Source organism: Haliotis rufescens, unplaced genomic scaffold (assembly GCF_023055435.1).
Source record: "Haliotis rufescens isolate VD_foot unplaced genomic scaffold, xgHalRufe1.0.p SCAF_35, whole genome shotgun sequence".
Classification (NCBI taxonomy): domain Eukaryota; kingdom Metazoa; phylum Mollusca; class Gastropoda; order Lepetellida; family Haliotidae; genus Haliotis; species Haliotis rufescens.
The window spans coordinates 3,892,668-3,910,994 of record NW_025964057.1 but is presented as its reverse complement, the minus strand read 5'-3'; the positions used below and the strand labels follow the sequence as shown (position 1 = coordinate 3,910,994).

At 41.8% G+C, this 18,327-nt stretch overlaps 1 protein-coding gene across 2 annotated transcripts; it reads left to right on the top strand.

The window, feature by feature from the left end:
• The first annotated feature begins 1,251 nt into the window (after positions 1-1,251).
• On the top strand, positions 1,252-18,102 carry LOC124134462 (male-specific lethal 3 homolog). 2 transcript variants are annotated; one of them, XM_046499304.2, is made up of 11 exons: positions 1,252-1,421; positions 2,658-2,740; positions 3,121-3,213; positions 3,557-3,725; positions 4,462-4,503; positions 5,802-5,891; positions 6,362-6,525; positions 7,316-7,462; positions 9,226-9,734; positions 11,780-11,864; positions 12,897-18,102. In XM_046499304.2, exons 1-11 carry the CDS (start codon positions 1,323-1,325, stop codon positions 12,952-12,954), a joined length of 1,539 nt encoding a protein of 512 aa, XP_046355260.2. In that variant the 5' UTR covers positions 1,252-1,322; the 3' UTR covers positions 12,955-18,102. The 2 variants fall into 2 exon arrangements, with proteins under 2 accessions (XP_046355260.2, XP_046355259.2); XM_046499303.2 differs by having other exon boundaries at positions 3,542-3,725.
• Positions 18,103-18,327: the final 225 nt, after the last annotated feature.

The following is an 18,327-nucleotide window of genomic DNA, read 5'->3' as shown; positions in this document are numbered from 1 at the left end:
TTGAGATGGTGAGGTGTCAGTGTAGGAAAGACTGTTTGACCCAAAGATGTACATGTCGATCAAACAACTTGTCATGTACAGAACTCTGCCTCTGCACCTCAGTGTGTGAGAACGACGATGACACAAATATGTCAACTAATGATAGTGATGACAGCAATGACATGTTTGATGACTCTCTGTGAATATGATATCAAGACACATATCAAGAATTGTGACTTTATTATTCAAGACTTCAAGGGACCTTTTTTGGTGTAAAGTGACTATGACAATTCTATGTGACATTTTGAAACTTTAAATGCCAAGGCATTGATACAGATGGCTCTTATGTTGCTGAGTTGCTGGAGAAACATATAACCATAGGTAATTATTGGATAAATGACAGTTTTTAAGGGGTCATATGATAATTAAGGTACAATATATTCTTTAACAATTTTACTTTGTGATAGACAGTTGTAACGTATAGGATTCTATCCACACTACTGATAATATTGCAAAATCCAACAAAGATATTAGAAAAGTTGAGGTAGTTTTTTGTTAAGAATGTGAAATCATTACCTTAAGCATGTCTAAATTACATATGAGTAAGCATAAAATCACATATAAACAATTAAATGACAAAATAAACACCTCAGAAGCCTTAGACTTGACAAATATGGGAAAAAATGGCCGCCATCTTGAAATCCAAGATGGCCGCCAAATGAATGATGGGAAAATTTGGAAACATTGGTTTTCTTCATCTGTACATTGGAAGCTTTCAGAATATGTATAGTTTTGCTAATCTCCAATTTTTTTCAACAAAAGTTCATAAGGAACTGGACTAAGAGACTCTGTCTCTAAACACAGTCCAAGACCAACATGATCTGCTAGTGTGTATACCGACATTTTCCGTTCCATGGTGCGTTAGGTTTCTTTATGTTTCACCTAGTTCATTTTAATTTGGTTTGTTTAATTGATCGAGTTATTTAAGAAAAACATTGCTCGAGGAATTTCAACCGCTCACTCGCACTTGCCAAGATAATCATTTTCCAGTAGAATAGCCGAGTAGCACTTTATATGCAGCTAACGGAAAATGATATTGTTTCCCTTTTGCGACATTGACAAAAGACCTAATACTCCAATTTTGTACTTTAATGCTAATGTATGTAACAAAAAATAGGTGTATGTTTGATGTACAATTTGATAATTGTATAATAATTCACTTATCATCTGTTTGCTGTAATGTACGATTATTTGTCTTTGCGACAACTGATCCATGTTTTGGCGCGTCCACTTTTGTTTGTAAATTCTAATGACGGGTACTAATAAATAACTTATGCGCGCAGATGTCTACGAGGGGCATTAGATTTAATTTTTCAGTAGGGGAGTTAGTACTTTGTTTTGAACCAGATCCGACGAAAGCAAGAGTTTTGTATGATGCAAAGGTATTTAGTTCATTTCATCTGTCAACAGAAGATGACTTCGTTAGCGTCTCGTCTGGACGTTCATTTTTTCGAATAGAAATCAGTTTCAACCGATCGTATAAATATTGTAGACAATGGTTGATCACTTGTCTTTGTGATTCACCTTTATTATTTTGTTTCTAAATCTTTTTCAGCAGTTGGTACTTAGTTTTGCTATAATTGTAAATTGATATCATTTTCGAAGGATTTCTAGATTTTTAGCCAGTAGGGCTACTGTTCAAAGTAAAACCGTTCAATTATAAGTTGAACCATTTCATTATTGTAATAAATTTGTGGGAATTTCTTTCTTACCAAGATCAACCACAAACATCTATTCTTTCAACTTGATGCAAAAATCTTTAATTTGACCTAGCCTTAATCATGCTGAAGTTTGAACAGACATCAAAGACCATCAGAAATTCGAGAAATAAACTGGTCTCCTAAAAGAACAATGGTAGCATTTGTATTCTGAATCTGACACCTGTACATCATTTTGAGAACCATGTCTGTATCTGTTGACAAGGAAGCTTTCTTAGTACAGTTGTGTGATTATAACAGTCAGTCATGGATGTGTTTTGTTATAACTTTAAACTGGGCCGCTAACCACTAGTCAGAAGCCTACGACAAATGTGGAATTGAAAGTTAGGCTAACAACAATTCATATGTTGCTGTGAGCAATAAAATGTAATCATTGTGTCAAAAGACTGGTTGGTGCTAGTTGTTACTGCAGTGTTTAACACAACCAGGGATAGAAATGAGCAATATCCTGCTGGCATCGACCAGTTTCACTACAGTTAAAGGTATCCTATGGGCTAGTAGAATTTCAAACACTTCAGGGGATGTTGCTATATGTTATCACTATATTTGGGCTAGTAGAATTTCTTGGTTAATTTCTATCCCTAACGACTGTTGTACAGATCAGTGTTTGAACATTATGTGGCGTCCTTGAGGTTTTCTCCTATAGTTTTTGAATCAAGGGACAACATAAATCTTTACCTTCTAACATTAGGATAAGGACCAGGACCCTTCGGCTTTCGGGCTTAGTTTCGAACATTGCAGATGGTTGTTTTACTATCTTGTAGAGTGGTACTTTGTAGACTTGTAATGAGGTGGCGTGTTAATGTAAATGAAGGCAAGGCCGGCAAGATATACTATGACTAGGAAAAAAAACAGGAAAAGATCTTTGGAAATATGCATAAAATATCTTGACATTCGCAGGTGTTGGATTGCCAGGTAACCAAGGACAAACATGGCCACAGAATTGCTGCCTACCACATTCACTTTCAAGGATGGAATAGCAGGTACTTCATCAGACCAGGACCTTGACTCCAAATTGTGTTGCTGTAAATTTGTCTCTACAATTACTAATATTTAATCTTTCAAAATTATTTTCAGTAGATATAACTCTGGACATTTTCACCTGGGATATTATGAGCTCACAGTTTTGCTTGGTTTAACATGTTTGAGGAAAGAGTTTGTTGTACATGTTATATCAATTGTTTGAGACTAACATTGGTCTATGGCTGCATGGCATGTTTCCTACATGCTAATCGATCTATCCTGACTTAACAGTAACTACACATTAGATGGGCGCCATGTTCTTATTCAACATGTGTACAAGTCTATTTCTCAGTTTCTATCATGTCTATCAAGGTTGTTTATCGTTTTCTCCTGATTTCAGCTGGGATCGCATTGTTGGGGAAAACTACATTCTAAAAAACACAGAAGAAAACAGAACCTTGATGAAGAAACTTGCAGACACAGCTAAGAGATAGTGAGATTTCTTCTTCATGGTTACTTTTTGTTCAGTTATTTCTCTGGGATGTTTATCATTACATGAGTGGTATTAAGGTACCATATAAAAAATGTGTGCAGCAATCATGTATTGATACAGATGTAGAAAAGTCATCCACAGCTCATTCTGGCAATTTAGACGATTGTGTTGTAGTTTTGGAGAAAAACAACTGGTCCTTCCAAATTTTCACTCTTCATTAACTAATGGCTGTGTCAAAAACCTTTATGATAATACTTTAAAGAATATGCATGTATTTTTTTTCCACAGAGAATTATGCCTAGAATAAATATCAAATTAAGTATTTTAGCACTTTTTCTGGCAGTCGTAAAAACAGTCAGCGTCGGAGGAAGATAGATGACATCTTAAGTTCATCATTCCGAGGAAAGATCCCCATCCTGGACAGTGATACCGACGACAGCGACAACAGCGGAGATGATGATGACAATGATGGGGAAGATGGTGACGATGATGGGAGATCATCTGGTGATGATGTAAGCAGAGTTGTCTGTCTCCACCTTTGCCCCACGGAGTATTAACTGTTAGGTGATATTGAAAACAAATTGTGCCAGTATTTCTGCTTGCATTCCCAGTGTTTGAAATTAAGCATGAAAGTCAAGAGGTCTCTGTCCTGACTACAGTGTAAAACTTATGATATTGAGAATCTCTACATCCAAATTATACTACAGAGCAGGCCTTGGCCCTTGTATAACATGCATTAGGAGCCCTGGGCCAGTGTTCAAAATAAGTGCCTGCCCATAGGCCCGTGGCAGTAGATTTCGTGTTGGGCCCGTTATTTCAAATTTGTATGGGTCCTTATTGCCTGCAGTAAATCTACGTGTCAATGTATTTGTCACAATAAGCTGCAATTTTTTAACTGGGGGCCGGGAGAGTCTTGTCAGGACCTGCAGCTTCTAAAGTCTGTGGGTCCTGATGGCAGCCTAATTTTCTTTATTTCAAACGCTGCCAAGGGATGCCTTAATTTCAAACACTCCATGCATTTTTGGCATACAAATGGGTTAAATACATCTCTATGATGATATCGGCAAGGTTTTGATGTCAGTTACCTTTATTGAAATATGATTGGAAAATCTGAATGTATATTATTGTCATGATGTTATTATCTTTTTTATGTAAAAGGCTATTTCTGTAAGCATATTATGAATGGAGGGTATTATTTCTGTGACGACAGTAAGTACCCTCACTATGTTTTCCCAATATCTTTTCCAGAGTTCCAATGATACGGCCAGTGAAACAAGAGAACGTCGCAGGGTAGGATATGATCATTTATTCAGTTGTCAGGATCAGTCTTACCACACACCCATGGGGATTCTGTGTTGGAATAGATCCACCCCAATCTATGCAGGTCATAAGAGGCAATCAGTTGGATGAGGTGGTCAGGCTCTGAGACTTGGTTGATGGTGTGTTTTTGTATCCTGATGCCTGGAATTGATACTTACCAATAATCATTAATGTCTTGTCTGGTCCAGACTTGATTATTTACAGGCTGCTGTCATATAGCTCGAATATTGCTGAGTCCCACATGGTGTCTGCTCATTATGTCCTTACCCTGGTAGCCCCCCATTTGGCCTCAAACTACTCAAGGCCTCGTCTCCATGCCATAAGTCTCAAACTAATGAATATTTTTGCATGAAACTATACATGTGCATTGACCTATGTTCAATTATTGCATTTCCATATTTTCAAAGTTTTATTTTTTTTAATTTCTTGTGTTTCCATGGAAACAATTTGGACTTAGCCTCAAAAAAGTTGCGTTTGTTTCCTGCCAATTCTCTACAGCTTTCTGGATGAAACCATTATCTTTCCATTTCCAATGTAACAAATGTTATATTTGGGATAACACTTTCTATGAAAGTACGGATTCTCGTACTTTTTTGGGTTGAGTCCCATCCGGGATTCGAACCCACACTTGCCAGAGTGAGGCACCTAATCGCCAGCACACAAAGTCAGTGATCGAACCACTCAGCCACCCAGGCTTCCACTAAAATGAAAGTCCGACAACTAATAGTCTAGATCACGTACTTTGAGTACCCCTCTGACAAGTGTAAATTGGCACGGCTCCCATTTGTTACATTTGACCACTTTCTAAATGGCATTGTGTATTCATAGCTTTCGGCCATGAGAGCCGTGCCAATTTACACAACCCCAAAAAGTACGAGAATCTGTACTTTACTAAGAAAGTGTTATCCCAAATATAACATTTGTTATATTTGACCACTTTCTAAATGGCATTGTGTATTCATTTCCATTTCCAGTCTAGAATTTGCTATTATTGTTTTTACATTTACAATAACAACTTGAACTAGTATAAAAAAAGGTGGGACACATATGTTTTTGAGTAAAATCCCAATTCTAATTTAGGACTTAGAGGATAGAGATGATATTAGATGGCCCTGTGTATTTAAGGACCTTTCTGCAGTCAACATTGATCCTGCTGGGCCTGTTTTTTATTTGACTTCTTTAGTTTCAAATAAAAAATCTGTTGACATTGCTTACAGTTTAAAAAAAAGAGCTCACATATATCTATCCATGATGTGCGTTGTTTGCAGGCTACTCACACACCAGTGGACATTGATATCCCAGACATACTGAAGAGCCGACTGGAGGATGACTACGTCGCCATTATTCACGGGGACAAGGTAGGCGCCTGTAGAGGAGTAGAAGTTTTAGCGGCAATACTTTGTTTGTTTGGTTGCCCAACAAAGATGTGTTTATTATTGTCCATATCAAATTTCCAACCATACATTCATTTTTGAATGACCATACATGTAGATACTTAACAGTTACCATGGTTACAGATACTCATGTGTTTTCTTAATGACTATACCAGTATACAGTCCGATTTTAAATCATTATAAAAAACTTTTGGCACATACGAAAAATAGTTAGTAGCTGATCCAATTTTATCATGGTTATCAGGTTTTGGTGATGATTTGCTTGTTTGGAGAAACAGATTGTAACAAAGGTTCTATACCATGGTGCTATACTATGGTGCTATACCAGTTACCAGCAGGAGGAGACATCTGTCGGGGCATTAACCAGCCGCCGTGATTGATGTGCTACAGCTGGAAGTTTGGTGACTGTGTGACGAGTGAGTTGTATGTTGCAGCTGACGAAGCTGCCAGCCAGTCCGTGCGTCATCGAGGTGTTGGAGGGCTTCATGAAGACGTTCTGCGTCAACCTGCTGTGTGAGCCCAGCGAGAAGGAGAAGGAGAGTCGCCGCAACAACAACAACGGCCACGAACACACCATGCTCTGTCCTCCAGCCATCAGGTACTGTGGCATCTCATAATCTGCCCGAGTTATTAAAAAACAACAAATCTGTCGGGTTAAGTTTGTTTGTGAGTTTGTTTGTTGTTTATTGCTGCACTCAGCAATATTTCAGCTATATGAAGCCGCTCTTTAAGTAATCAAGTGTGGACCAAACAATCCAGTGATTGATATCATGAGCATCGATCCAATTGGAATATGATGGCATGCATCAACCAAGTCAGTGAGAATGACCAGTATAGTCGCTATATCTGCTGTTGGGTTAAGTGTGGTTATCTGGTTGTAGTAGAGAGTGTTGTTACTCTGATGGAGCTACATCATGTCAGTGCCATGTCCCGATTGTTCAGTGGGACACACAGGATCAGTTATGACACAACTGAGTTTCATAAGGGCAGATGTTTTAGAGAGTAACAGAGTTCATGCAGTCTTGAACAGAATTTATCAATTCCTCCTGAATCTGATGCATGATAAGAAAAGGCTCATAATTTGAAACTGTTAGAAAGTAGTTTTTTGGGGACATTTATTTGTTTTTCAGATTAACAAGTAAACAAAACTCCAAATACATTAATAATATATGGAAAAACAGTATAAACATTGTCTTCTTGCGCTGTATATTCAGGAGTTGTTTCCCTTTGGAGTTCCGATGTCTTACTACCATATACCTGTACTTCGATTGCATCTCACTGTAAGGAGTTTGTGGCTGTTCACAGTTGTTTGTCTAACAGTTATAACGTAAGCTCCGCAGCTTCTATTGTCAATGTCCACCATTAACAGTTATACCTGTGCTCTGCAGCATTGCACTGTGTAAGGAGCTTGTGGACGGGCTGAGGATCTGCTTCGACTTTACAATCTCAATCATCCTGCTGTATGATGTGGAGCGTGACCAGTACGACCATGTCATGAGCACCATCAAACCTCCGGAGAGTAAGAAGGAAGAAAAGTAAGTGGTGCACCGGACAAAGATATGCTGTTGATGCAGACAAAGATAAGCATCTCCTTTAATGCAAACTACACTTACATAGTGATCTTGAAGGTGGCTTGTAAGGGTGAAACGACACATCGGTGCATCTGGAGTTTTCTTGCGACGATGCAATACACGATACAGCTTTTACTGTATCAATACAAGACGATACACTTGGTAAAATAAATCACTTACTACTCGTTAAATGCTCCCTCTTTTTTGTCAGTCAAATGTCTCAAAATGTATTGTAATTAGCGTTTCAGGTTCATTACTAAAAATAGCCGCTACGAACATGTGCCTAAAGCTAGCTGTTCCTTTTGAATCTGCTCTGAAATATTTATCGTCAAGAAGTTTCCACGATTTGACATAAATGTGCGTATTGTGATAAAATATTGTATCGTGACCTATGTATCACATCTTCCCGAGGCAAGAGAGTTAACTGACTTTAAAGTCCCGTTTCCACCCTTGCCGAACTAGACTGGAATTACTGGGCTCAATCGTAGCACCACCAGTGGCTATTACCAGTTTTGTCCCTTCTAAGCCTCTCCTATGGACAAATCAGATTCCACCTCTCGTATCACTTGCGTTTGCTTCACACAAAATGGTGGCGCCCAGTCAGGACGATCTGATCGATAATCAAGATCTATATTGTGATAAAACGGGTCTTACATCGCAAAATGCATCAAATCACATGAGCACCTTGATTTTGGTTGGTTGGTTTGTTGTTTAACGCCACACTCAGCAATATTCCAGCGATATGACGGCTGTCTGTAACCGGTCTGGATCAGACAATCCAGTGATTAATGTCATGAGCATCGATCCACGCAATTGGGATCGATGACATGCATCAACCAAGTCAGCGAGCCTGACCACCCGATCCCGTTAGTCGCCTTTTACGGCAAGCATAGTCACCTTTTACGGCAAGTATGGGTTGCTGAAGACCTATTCTACCCTGGAATCTTCGCGGGTCTGAGCACCTTGATTAAAACATGAAAAGATTAGGAAAATATCTTCTGACAACGAGTTGGTGGTGCACATGCTTTGCAAATCCAGCAATCGACTAAAATCTGCACGACAATTTACGAACCGGATTTCGATGCGCAATTTTGATTGGACTACGCATAGACTGGTTAGTCCAGCCAAAATGTAACTCCATAATACCAGCCTAGTTCAGCAAGGGTGGAAACTAGCTTTTTATAGTCAGTTAACTCTCTTGCCTCGGGAAGATGTATGTATCCTGATTTGCATCACATCGTGTCCTTGGGGCATCATTTCACCCCTAGTGGCTAGGAGGGCACAATCTTGGCTGTTGCCATGCCGAGGAGTGTTTACAGATGTCATCACACCGGAGCACATCAACATGATCAACGTCAGGGCCCACTTGCACAAAACGATCTTAGCGCTAAGATGATCGTAACTCCCATACTTTAACGTAGGCTTACGATAGTCGTAGCGCTAAGATCGCTTTGTGCAAGTGGGCCCTGGTCTAATTGGTTGAGAAACTTTTCATCATATGACATTCCCTTCCTGTATCTACCGTATCTTTGTGTCACCTGTAGACAAAATAGTATCTTCAGTATGTGTTTCTGGCGTAGCATGTGTGTTTTAAGGTTGTAGACGTTTGTTGGACGGGACTCCTGCTTTGTGCAGAAACCAGTGAGTTAAAAATTAACATCGTACCAGCAATAAGGATGACATGATATTGTAAGATGGGAATTTGTTACATGTTTTTGTTTCATCAGGCCGACAAGTTCAACGTCCTCTGGTGGCACTGAGGAACCCGCAGCCAAAAAACAAAAAGGAGCAACAAAACAAAGTAAACATTCAGAGGAGTTTGACAATGTGGAGCTCTCACCGCGAAGAATCACACGAAGATCTGTCACCCATGACGACGCTCCATCCTCGCCCACCATCTCGTCCACCGTCGCCGTCAAGCATGAGAGGAAGAAGGGCTGGAGGGGGCGAGGAGGTGGAGGAAGGGGAGGTCACTCTTCTTCTCATGTTGTGAAATCGGAACCTTTAAGTGACAGTGACATGGGTGGTTCTGACTCAGCCCCTCCCCTCGCAGGGAATCCACCTGTCCCGGGGAGCTGCAGTGGCAGCAAGGATGGAGCTTCGGAACATGGATACAGGAAGGAAGACTTTCTAGAAAGTGTGTTGTCATGGCAACTGTTTCCTCTGGATTCCCGGTCAAAATTTGATATCACGCCTTCACAGATATATGGTGTTAACCATTTTCTCAGACTTTTTGGTAGGTGGTTTTGAAAATACATTGTGCAGGGATCGGAGTTTGTTTTTGACACATCATAAGTTGCCTAAATGTCTTTCTTTTTCAGTATTTTATGTCCATGATTTCAGTGGGTTTTGAAAAACAACTAGTTTGCCTGGCTTTCCTTATCAAGACTCAATTATTTGACATGGCTGAAATATTAATGACTGCAGTGTTAAGTAATGTTCACTCGGTTACAATCACAGAAACCTTTCTTAACTTATGATATATCAAACCGGCACACTTTTGGACAACATATTAACATTCATAGCTGATCATTTCATAATGTTTCTTCAATAGTAAATATATTGTTGGAATATTGTTAAAAGCAGTATTAAACCCAACTCACTCACGCTTGTAGAGCCAAGGAATGGAAGCAACTGGTTTTGATGTAGGATTTATACCATGTGTGTATCACAACCAGTGACCACCTCCTTGGTCTGGTGGTAGGGTGTCCGCCTGGAAACTGCCTCCGTGGTCTGGTGGTAGGGCGACTGCCTGGAAACTGCCTCCTTGGTCTGGTGGTAGGGCGACTGCCTGGAAACTGCCTCCGTGGTCTGATGGTAGGGCGTCCGCCTGGAAACCGTCTCCGTGGTCTGGTGGTAGGGCGACTGCCTGGAAACTGCCTCCGTGGTCTGGTGGTAGGGCGACTGCCTGGAAACTGCCTCCGTGGTCTGGTGCTAGGGCGACTGCCTGGAAACTGCCTCCTTGGTCTGGGGGTAGGGCGTCCGCCTGAAAACTGCCTCCGTGGTCTGGTGCTAGGGCGACTGCCTGGAAACTCCCTCCGTGGTCTGGTGGTAGGGCGTCCGCCTGGAAACCGCCTCCTCCGTGGTCTGGTGGTAGGGCGTCCGCCTGGAAACCGTCTCCATGGTCTGGTGGTAGGGCGTCCGCCTGGAAACTGCCTCCGTGGTCTGGTGCTAGGGCGACTGCCTGGAAACTGCCTCCTTGGTCTGGGGGTAGGGCGTCCGCCTGGAAACTGCCTCCGTGGTCTGGTGCTAGGGCGACTGCCTGGAAACTCCCTCCGTGGTCTGGTGGTAGGGCGTCCGCCTGGAAACCGCCTCCTCCGTGGTCTGGTGGTAGGGCGTCTGCCTGGAAACCGCCTCCGTGGTCTGGTGGTAGAGTGTCCCCCCGGAGACTGCCTCTGTGGTCTGGTGGTAGAGTGTCTTCCAGGAAACCGCCTCCGTGGTCTGATGGTAGGGCGTCCGCCTGGAAACCGCCTCCGTGGTCTGGTGGTAGGGCGACTGCCTGGAAACTGCCTCCGTGGTCTGGTGCTAGGGCGACTGCCTGGAAACTGCCTCCTTGGTCTGGGGGTAGGGCGTCCGCCTGAAAACTGCCTCCGTGGTCTGGTGCTAGGGCGACTGCCTGGAAACTCCCTCCGTGGTCTGGTGGTAGGGTGTCCCCCTGGAAACAGCCTCCGTGGTCTGGTGATAGAGAGTCGGGCCAGAGACTGCCTCCGTGGTCTTGTGATGGAGAGTCGGGCCAGAGACCGCCTCCGTGGTCTTGTGGAAGAGCGTCAGCCCGGGAACCACCTCCCATGGTCTTGTGGAAGAGCTCTGCCTGGAGACGGCCTCCATGGTCTGGTGGTAGGGCGTTCGCACGGAGAGCAGAAGGCTCGGGGTTCAATCCCCAGCCGCTTCCTGGGAAAAGACGTTAAGAGATAGTACTTGTTGTTACCTTTCCTGGTGCTCGGCATTAAGGGGCTAAAACAAGGACTGTTCGGCTTGGAGTCAGTATACTGTGTCTGAGTGAGGTATTCATGTTAAACTGTGGCCTTGTATTTCAGTGGGCTAGCACTATGAAACACACACACACACACACTGTAAGTGCAAAAATGTAGGACATGTTGAGCTCCATTTGTCCTCACCTTATTACAACCAGTGACTCTATAGCTGAATTTGGTAGGTTGTGTCACTAACTCTTAACCTAATGACAATTATCTAAGTGACAGGGGTATGGTTAGACAGTGAAAATTAGTTGTGCGTTTACAACAAAAAAACATTAATATCTATGGTGTTTCTGTACTTCAGTGAAGTTGCCCGAGATTCTGAACAAAATGGATATGGAGGACTGCAAGATGAGAACCTTGATGAAACTCATCCACCATCTTCTCAGGTGAGTCACTCACTCACTCACTCCACTCAACTCACTCACTCAGTTTCGCCACTCTCACTCACTCACTCATACACTCCAGTCTCACTCACTCTCACCACTCACTCTCACTCCAACGTTAGAAATTGGCACTAGTCCTATAGTCCTTGCCAAACTGTCCAATAGTATCATAAGGACTCATCATTTCACCACCTTCTCTCACCATTGTAGCCTACAGCTGTAGTGTTGTCCCGTCATTTCACCACCTCCCCTCCCCATTGTACCCTACAGCTGTAGTGTTGTCCCGTCATTTCACCGCCTCCCCTCCCCATTGTAGCCTACAGCTGTAGTGTTGTCCCGTCATTTCACCACCTCCCCTCCCCATTGTACCCTACAGCTGTAGTGTTGTCCCGTCATTTCACCGCCTCCCCTCCCCTTTGTAGCCTACAGCTAAAGTGTTGTCCCGTCATTTCACTGCCTCCCCTCCCCATTGTACCCTACAGCTATAGTGTTGTCCCGTCATTTCACTGCCTCCCCTCCCCATTGTACCCTACAGCTATAGTGTTGTCCCGTCATTTCACTGCCTCCCCTCCCCATTGTACCCTACAGCTATAGTGTTGTCCCGTCATTTCACTGCCTCCCCTCCCAATTGTAGCCTACAGCTGTAGTGTTGTCCCGTCATTTCACCACCTCCCCTCCCCATTGTACCCTACAGCTATAGTGTTGTCCCGTCATTTCACCACCTCCCCTCCCCATTGTAGCCTACAGCTGTAGTGTTGTCCCATCATTTCACCGCCTCCCTTCCCCATTGTAGCCTACAGCTATAGTGTTGTCCCGTCATTTCACCTCCTCCCCTCCCCACTGTACCCTACAGCTATAGTGTTGTCCCGCAATTTCACTGCCTCCCCTCCCCATCGTAGCCTATAGCTATAGTGTTGTCTCATCATTTCACCGCCTCCTCTCCCCATTGTAGCCTACAGCTATAGTGTTGTCATGTCATTTCACGGCCTCCCCTCCCCTCCCCATCAACCCTACAACTGTGGCTTTGTGTTGCAGATACCTGGTGGAGAGGCAGGAGGACTTGTTCGGGGACATTGTGTACGTGGACAGGTAGCGTCCGCTGCAGCTTCACTCCACCCCCGACATGGCTGGCACATCATCACCCAGTGATGTGACAGGTGACGCTGACAATCTACCTAGTGACCCCGACTCAGCAGTCACTGGCCTGGATTGTACTTCCTGTCACAGCAACTTGTGGTTAACTTTTCAAAAAAGAAAATATATTAAAAATAAATGTTTGAAAAACCATTCCAGTTTGGTGAAAAGAACTTGATGTCTTGATCAGTTTCTGTGTGAAAACATTCTGTTGGAAGGAGTTGAGGGTCTAAGTGAGCACACATTCATCCTTGTTTTTGAAAACTGTGTTTGAAGTTCGGAACTTTTCAGTTGTAAAATGTCTGAAGGATGCAAAAACTTTTGAGAAAGCAAAGTGAGTTGATTATTCCCAGGGCCAATGGTGTTCAGCATGTTGAGTAAGATGTTACTATTCTGATGTGCAGTAGGACTACTACACAGTTTTGGATTCAAGATGAGCTGAAACTACAGTATGTGAGACAAGACTTGTTTCAAGCATAGAAGCTTCAGTAAGACTTCCTGTGGAAATTGTTATCGAAGGATGTTGGCTTGATTGACATGTTTGAAAATGAAAATGAAAATCCATTTGTTTGTCCTGTGGACATGTATTTAGTTTAGTAATCATTTGTTTAGTGATGTGATCTTGACTCTCTATACTATAAAACTATACTGCCTTGTTAACACTGTTGCTGAAACCAAATAATGTCTTGTGTTGAGTTGGTGGCAGCGCACAATGTTGCTACTGCCGAGGTGTCGAGGACTTTCAGGTCCCAATACCAGATCAACATGGGTTAAAGGTGTATGTAGTGTCTTGTCATAGACATGTGCACAGGTGGCCCAGCTGTCCAAGGTCTCACAATTCGCTGTGCTTGTGGGCTTGATTCTCAAATTCGCACTGATCTTGGTCAGTCATACCTGTGATTGTGGCTTCACCCTAGCAGTAAACGGCTCAACACCTGCATCACCTCAGGCTGCACTCCCACCTCAAGTTAACACACTGGGATCTTACTAACATACCCTTGAAAACCGTTTTAAACTAATCTCACTTCTGGACACATATTTCCTGTTTTATTAGTACAAAGGGAGAATATTATATTCCAGGGGGAGACAAATACAGTTTTTCAGAAGGTTTCAACTGCAGAACATTAAGTCTTTATATCTCAAATACTCTTATCACATTTCTGTGATTCTCACAAACAAACTCAGTCAATTTAGTCATTCAGACCACCTCCATTAAAGTTACTGGACCTGGTCAGTGTGTTTGCAGGCATACATCAGGATGACCAGTGTATTTGTCTCATCCTGAAGCTACTAATGGGCCTCTGTGTCAACATGGGGATGGTGGCAGCAGCTTATACTCATGAATCAAACTTAGTTCATCTTGTCTTTGTTGTTAAAAATGTTGCTTCTTTTTATGACATGTTCAGATCTTGTTATGCAGAGTGTCTTACATTGATGACACAGTGAGTCTTACATTGATGACACAGTGTCTTACATTGATGACACAGTGAGTCTTACATTGATGACACAGTGAGTCTTACATTGATGACACAGTGTGTCTTACATTGATGACACAGTGTGTCTTACATTGATGACACAGTGAGTCTTACATTGATGACACAGTGTGTCTTACATTGATGACACAGTGTCTTACATTGATGACACAGTGAGTCGTACATTGATGACACAGTGTGTCTTACATTGATGACACAGTGTGTCTTACATTGATGACACAGTGTGTCTTACATTGATGACACAGTGAGTCTTACATTGATGACACAGTGAGTCTTACATTGATGACACAGTGTGTCTTACATGATGACACAGTGAGTCTTACATTGATGACACAGTGAGTCTTACATTGATGTCACAGTGAGTCTTACATTGATGACACAGTGTGTCTTACATTGATGACACAGTGAGTCTTACATTGATGACACAGTGAGTCTTACATTGATGACACAGTGAGTCTTACATTGATGACACAGTGTGTCTTACATTGATGACACAGTGAGTCTTACATTGATGACACAGTGTCTTACATTGATGACACAGTGAGTCTTACATTGATGACACAGTGAGTCTTACATTGATGACACAGTGTGTCTTACATTGATGACACAGTGAGTCTTACATTGATGACACAGTGAGTCTTACATTGATGACACAGTGTCTTACATTGATGACACAGTGTGTCTTACATTGATGACACAGTGTGTCTTACATTGATGACACAGTGTCTTACATTGATGACACAGTGTGTCTTACATTGATGACACAGTGAGTCTTACATTGATGACACAGTGTCTTACATTGATGACACAGTGAGTCTTACATTGATGACACAGTGAGTCTTACATTGATGACACAGTGAGTCTTACATTGATGACACAGTGTGTCTTACATTGATGACACAGTGAGTCTTACATTGATGACACAGTGAGTCTTACATTGATGACACAGTGTGTCTTACATTGATGACACAGTGTGTCTTACATTGATGACACAGTGTGTCTTACATTGATGACACAGTGAGTTTCCTGTATGTTGCCTATGAGCCATGGCCTATTTCTACAAATGTTATGACTGTGACTGCATCCGACTGTAGCTCAGTCAAGAAGTCATATGTCGCTCTATACATGTTAGGGATGTCGCCATACACTTATGTTAGGGACGTCACCATACACTTATGTTAGGGATGTCGCCATACACTTATGTTAGGGGTGTCGCCATACACTTATGTTAGGGGTGTCGCCATACACTTATGTTAGGGGTGTCGCCATACACTTATGTTAGGGGTGTCGCCATACACTTATGTTAGGGGTGTCGCCATAAACTTATGTTAGGGGTGTCGCCATACACTAACATTAGCATGATTAGGGATGTCGCCATACAGGAAATAAGAGCTGTCCTCATATAACTATACTCCAGTGTTAGGGCTCTTGGATGCATTTATTTATGTGTCGGAAACTATCATCTTGAGGTCAATTCTTCAGTGAAGAATACCCTGAACAAAGTGTAGTGATTAATTTTTCTAAAGTGACAAACTGTCTATTTTCATTTTAGTTGTGATTAATATTTACCTATCACTTGTTTCTTTATGGGGCCAATCTAACCTAGATACAAGTATTGCGATTTCTACAATCATTCATGTCATTGTCTTGACTCAAGGCATCATAGTTGCATCACAGAATGGAGCGTCCTGTTCTGTCCTTATCTTCCGTGTTAATGTTCAAAGATCTGTTATTTTTGTGTTTGAATGTTTGTATTACTTACTAAGAAATTAGAGGACAATGATCCCTGTGAAACTTGCTGACATTTTGAGATTAAGTAAGAGCATATTGCACAACGTCCAATTGCAGCTTTTTGTGTCATGGTGTTCTTGGGTTCTCTGTTCTAATAGAACTTCAAGAGACAAGTTTTTGTTGTTAACCCCAGATGTAAGGCTTAAAAAATAAAAAATTGGTTCTCCGCTAAATAAACAATTTTGTACAATTAACCTTGGAAAGGGCCTCCCTACATAAATCTATTCCCTGATGAGTAAAATACTGGAATGCAGTATTTTACTACCGTTGGACCTAAAATATTTGAGGATTTTCTATAAAAAAAATGAAAACGGAAATAAAAATGAAACGGGCAGCAAACTTTATCGTGGTGTGGGTGGTGCCTGAGAACCAAGACTATTATTTTTTTTAGCCTAATGTCAATGATTCATCGTTCGAAACTGGGAGCGTTTCCCTGCAAACTGATTTGGTTTTGTAGACATTTTGAATAGTTCCACAATCAATTACAGCTTTTTTTTAATCTAGTCTCTAAGTAGTGTATTATAGCATTTTCCAATTGTACAGGTAGTTACCATGATTACATATTTTAGTGCTGTGTTATTTCTTTTCTCCGCAACATACCAAGTGCTTCCTGGATAGTCTTTGAATGGCATTTAGTGATACACATAAGGAAAAGAATTAATGGATGTCAATTTCTTTATTACCGGTATATATCATAATAAAGAAGTTGACATTCATAAATTCTCTTCTTCATGTGCATCCTGCTCTCTCACCTGTGCCTTTGCCCGGAGGGATGGAAGAGTTGCATGTATTTCCTATCAGCTTGATGAACGTGCTGGTTTTCAGTTGAGTGTCACGCAACTTGGAGCAGGGTTGCAGAACCAGGTGATAGCGTCTCTCTCCCTCGGGACAACTGGACATTGAGGCATTTACAGTAATGAACAGCCACAGGGGTCAAAATAAACAGACTAGTAAGATTCAGGAAGGACTAGTGACATATGAGTAAAAATAAATATTAATTTCGAACCCAGCGCTTCACACAACCATACGACAGGAATGAAGTTTTTATTGAATAAAATGAAATTGTATGATTTTCAGACACCATTATGAATGTTTATGTAGAAAAGAGTGTTGTTTGGTAGTCAAAAAGACATACAGTGTCATTATTTTGATCAGAGATACCTGTGGTCTTACTTAGTACTTATACTAATTTTCAACTTAATAAGCAAATGTTGTTCACTAAGTATGTATAGTTTATTCAATGTGAATGGCATTGCCACAGTGTCACAGGACCAAGAATAACTCCTAATGAAAAGCTAATTGTTTAATTCATGACAACTGGTACTGGTCGGCATGGCTGGTTAGGGTGAGGTGTGTCCACAACTCTCTGATCACAATGTTTTGGCAAATTGCGGAATAATCTATAGACCATGCTAGGACACACTTGCTAAATAGGAAGAACAGGGGGTTGTCTAATCATAAGATGATCCTAACCCTGTGACACTATGGTATTACCACAAAATACTTTTATCTCTAATCTTTCTAATTTCTATTAACATTGTCCGTTTTCGAGTGTTCCACTGTGTCTATATGCTCATGTATTTGACAATCCCTGCCTCATCTCGTCATCACCAGTATGTAGCAAGTCCCACTCGAGGGCCCTTGTCATACTTTAGTTGTTTGCTCTCACCTGGTTCATTCTGTGTCATAGTGGCAAGATGGCCCAGTCGTCCTAAGGCGGAGTGATTCGCTTTGCAGAGTTGCTTCCCTTTGGCACACCAGAAACCTATGATTGTGGGTTTGAATCACAGTCCGCCCTGATTGTGTTTCTAGGTTTGTCACCACCATACCCGTGCCCGTGGGTTTCACCAAAGTGGTAAATGTCTGAGACCTGCTTCACTTCTGGCTTTCCTCCCACGTTAAGCTGACACGCCGTGATATAACTGGAATACTGTTCAAAGTGGTGTTAAACCCAACTCACTCACTCATTCTGTGTCATTGTCCAACAGTATGGAGCAAGCGTTACCATAAAACCTTGGTTTGTATGGGATGATGATATCCCTGAGGTT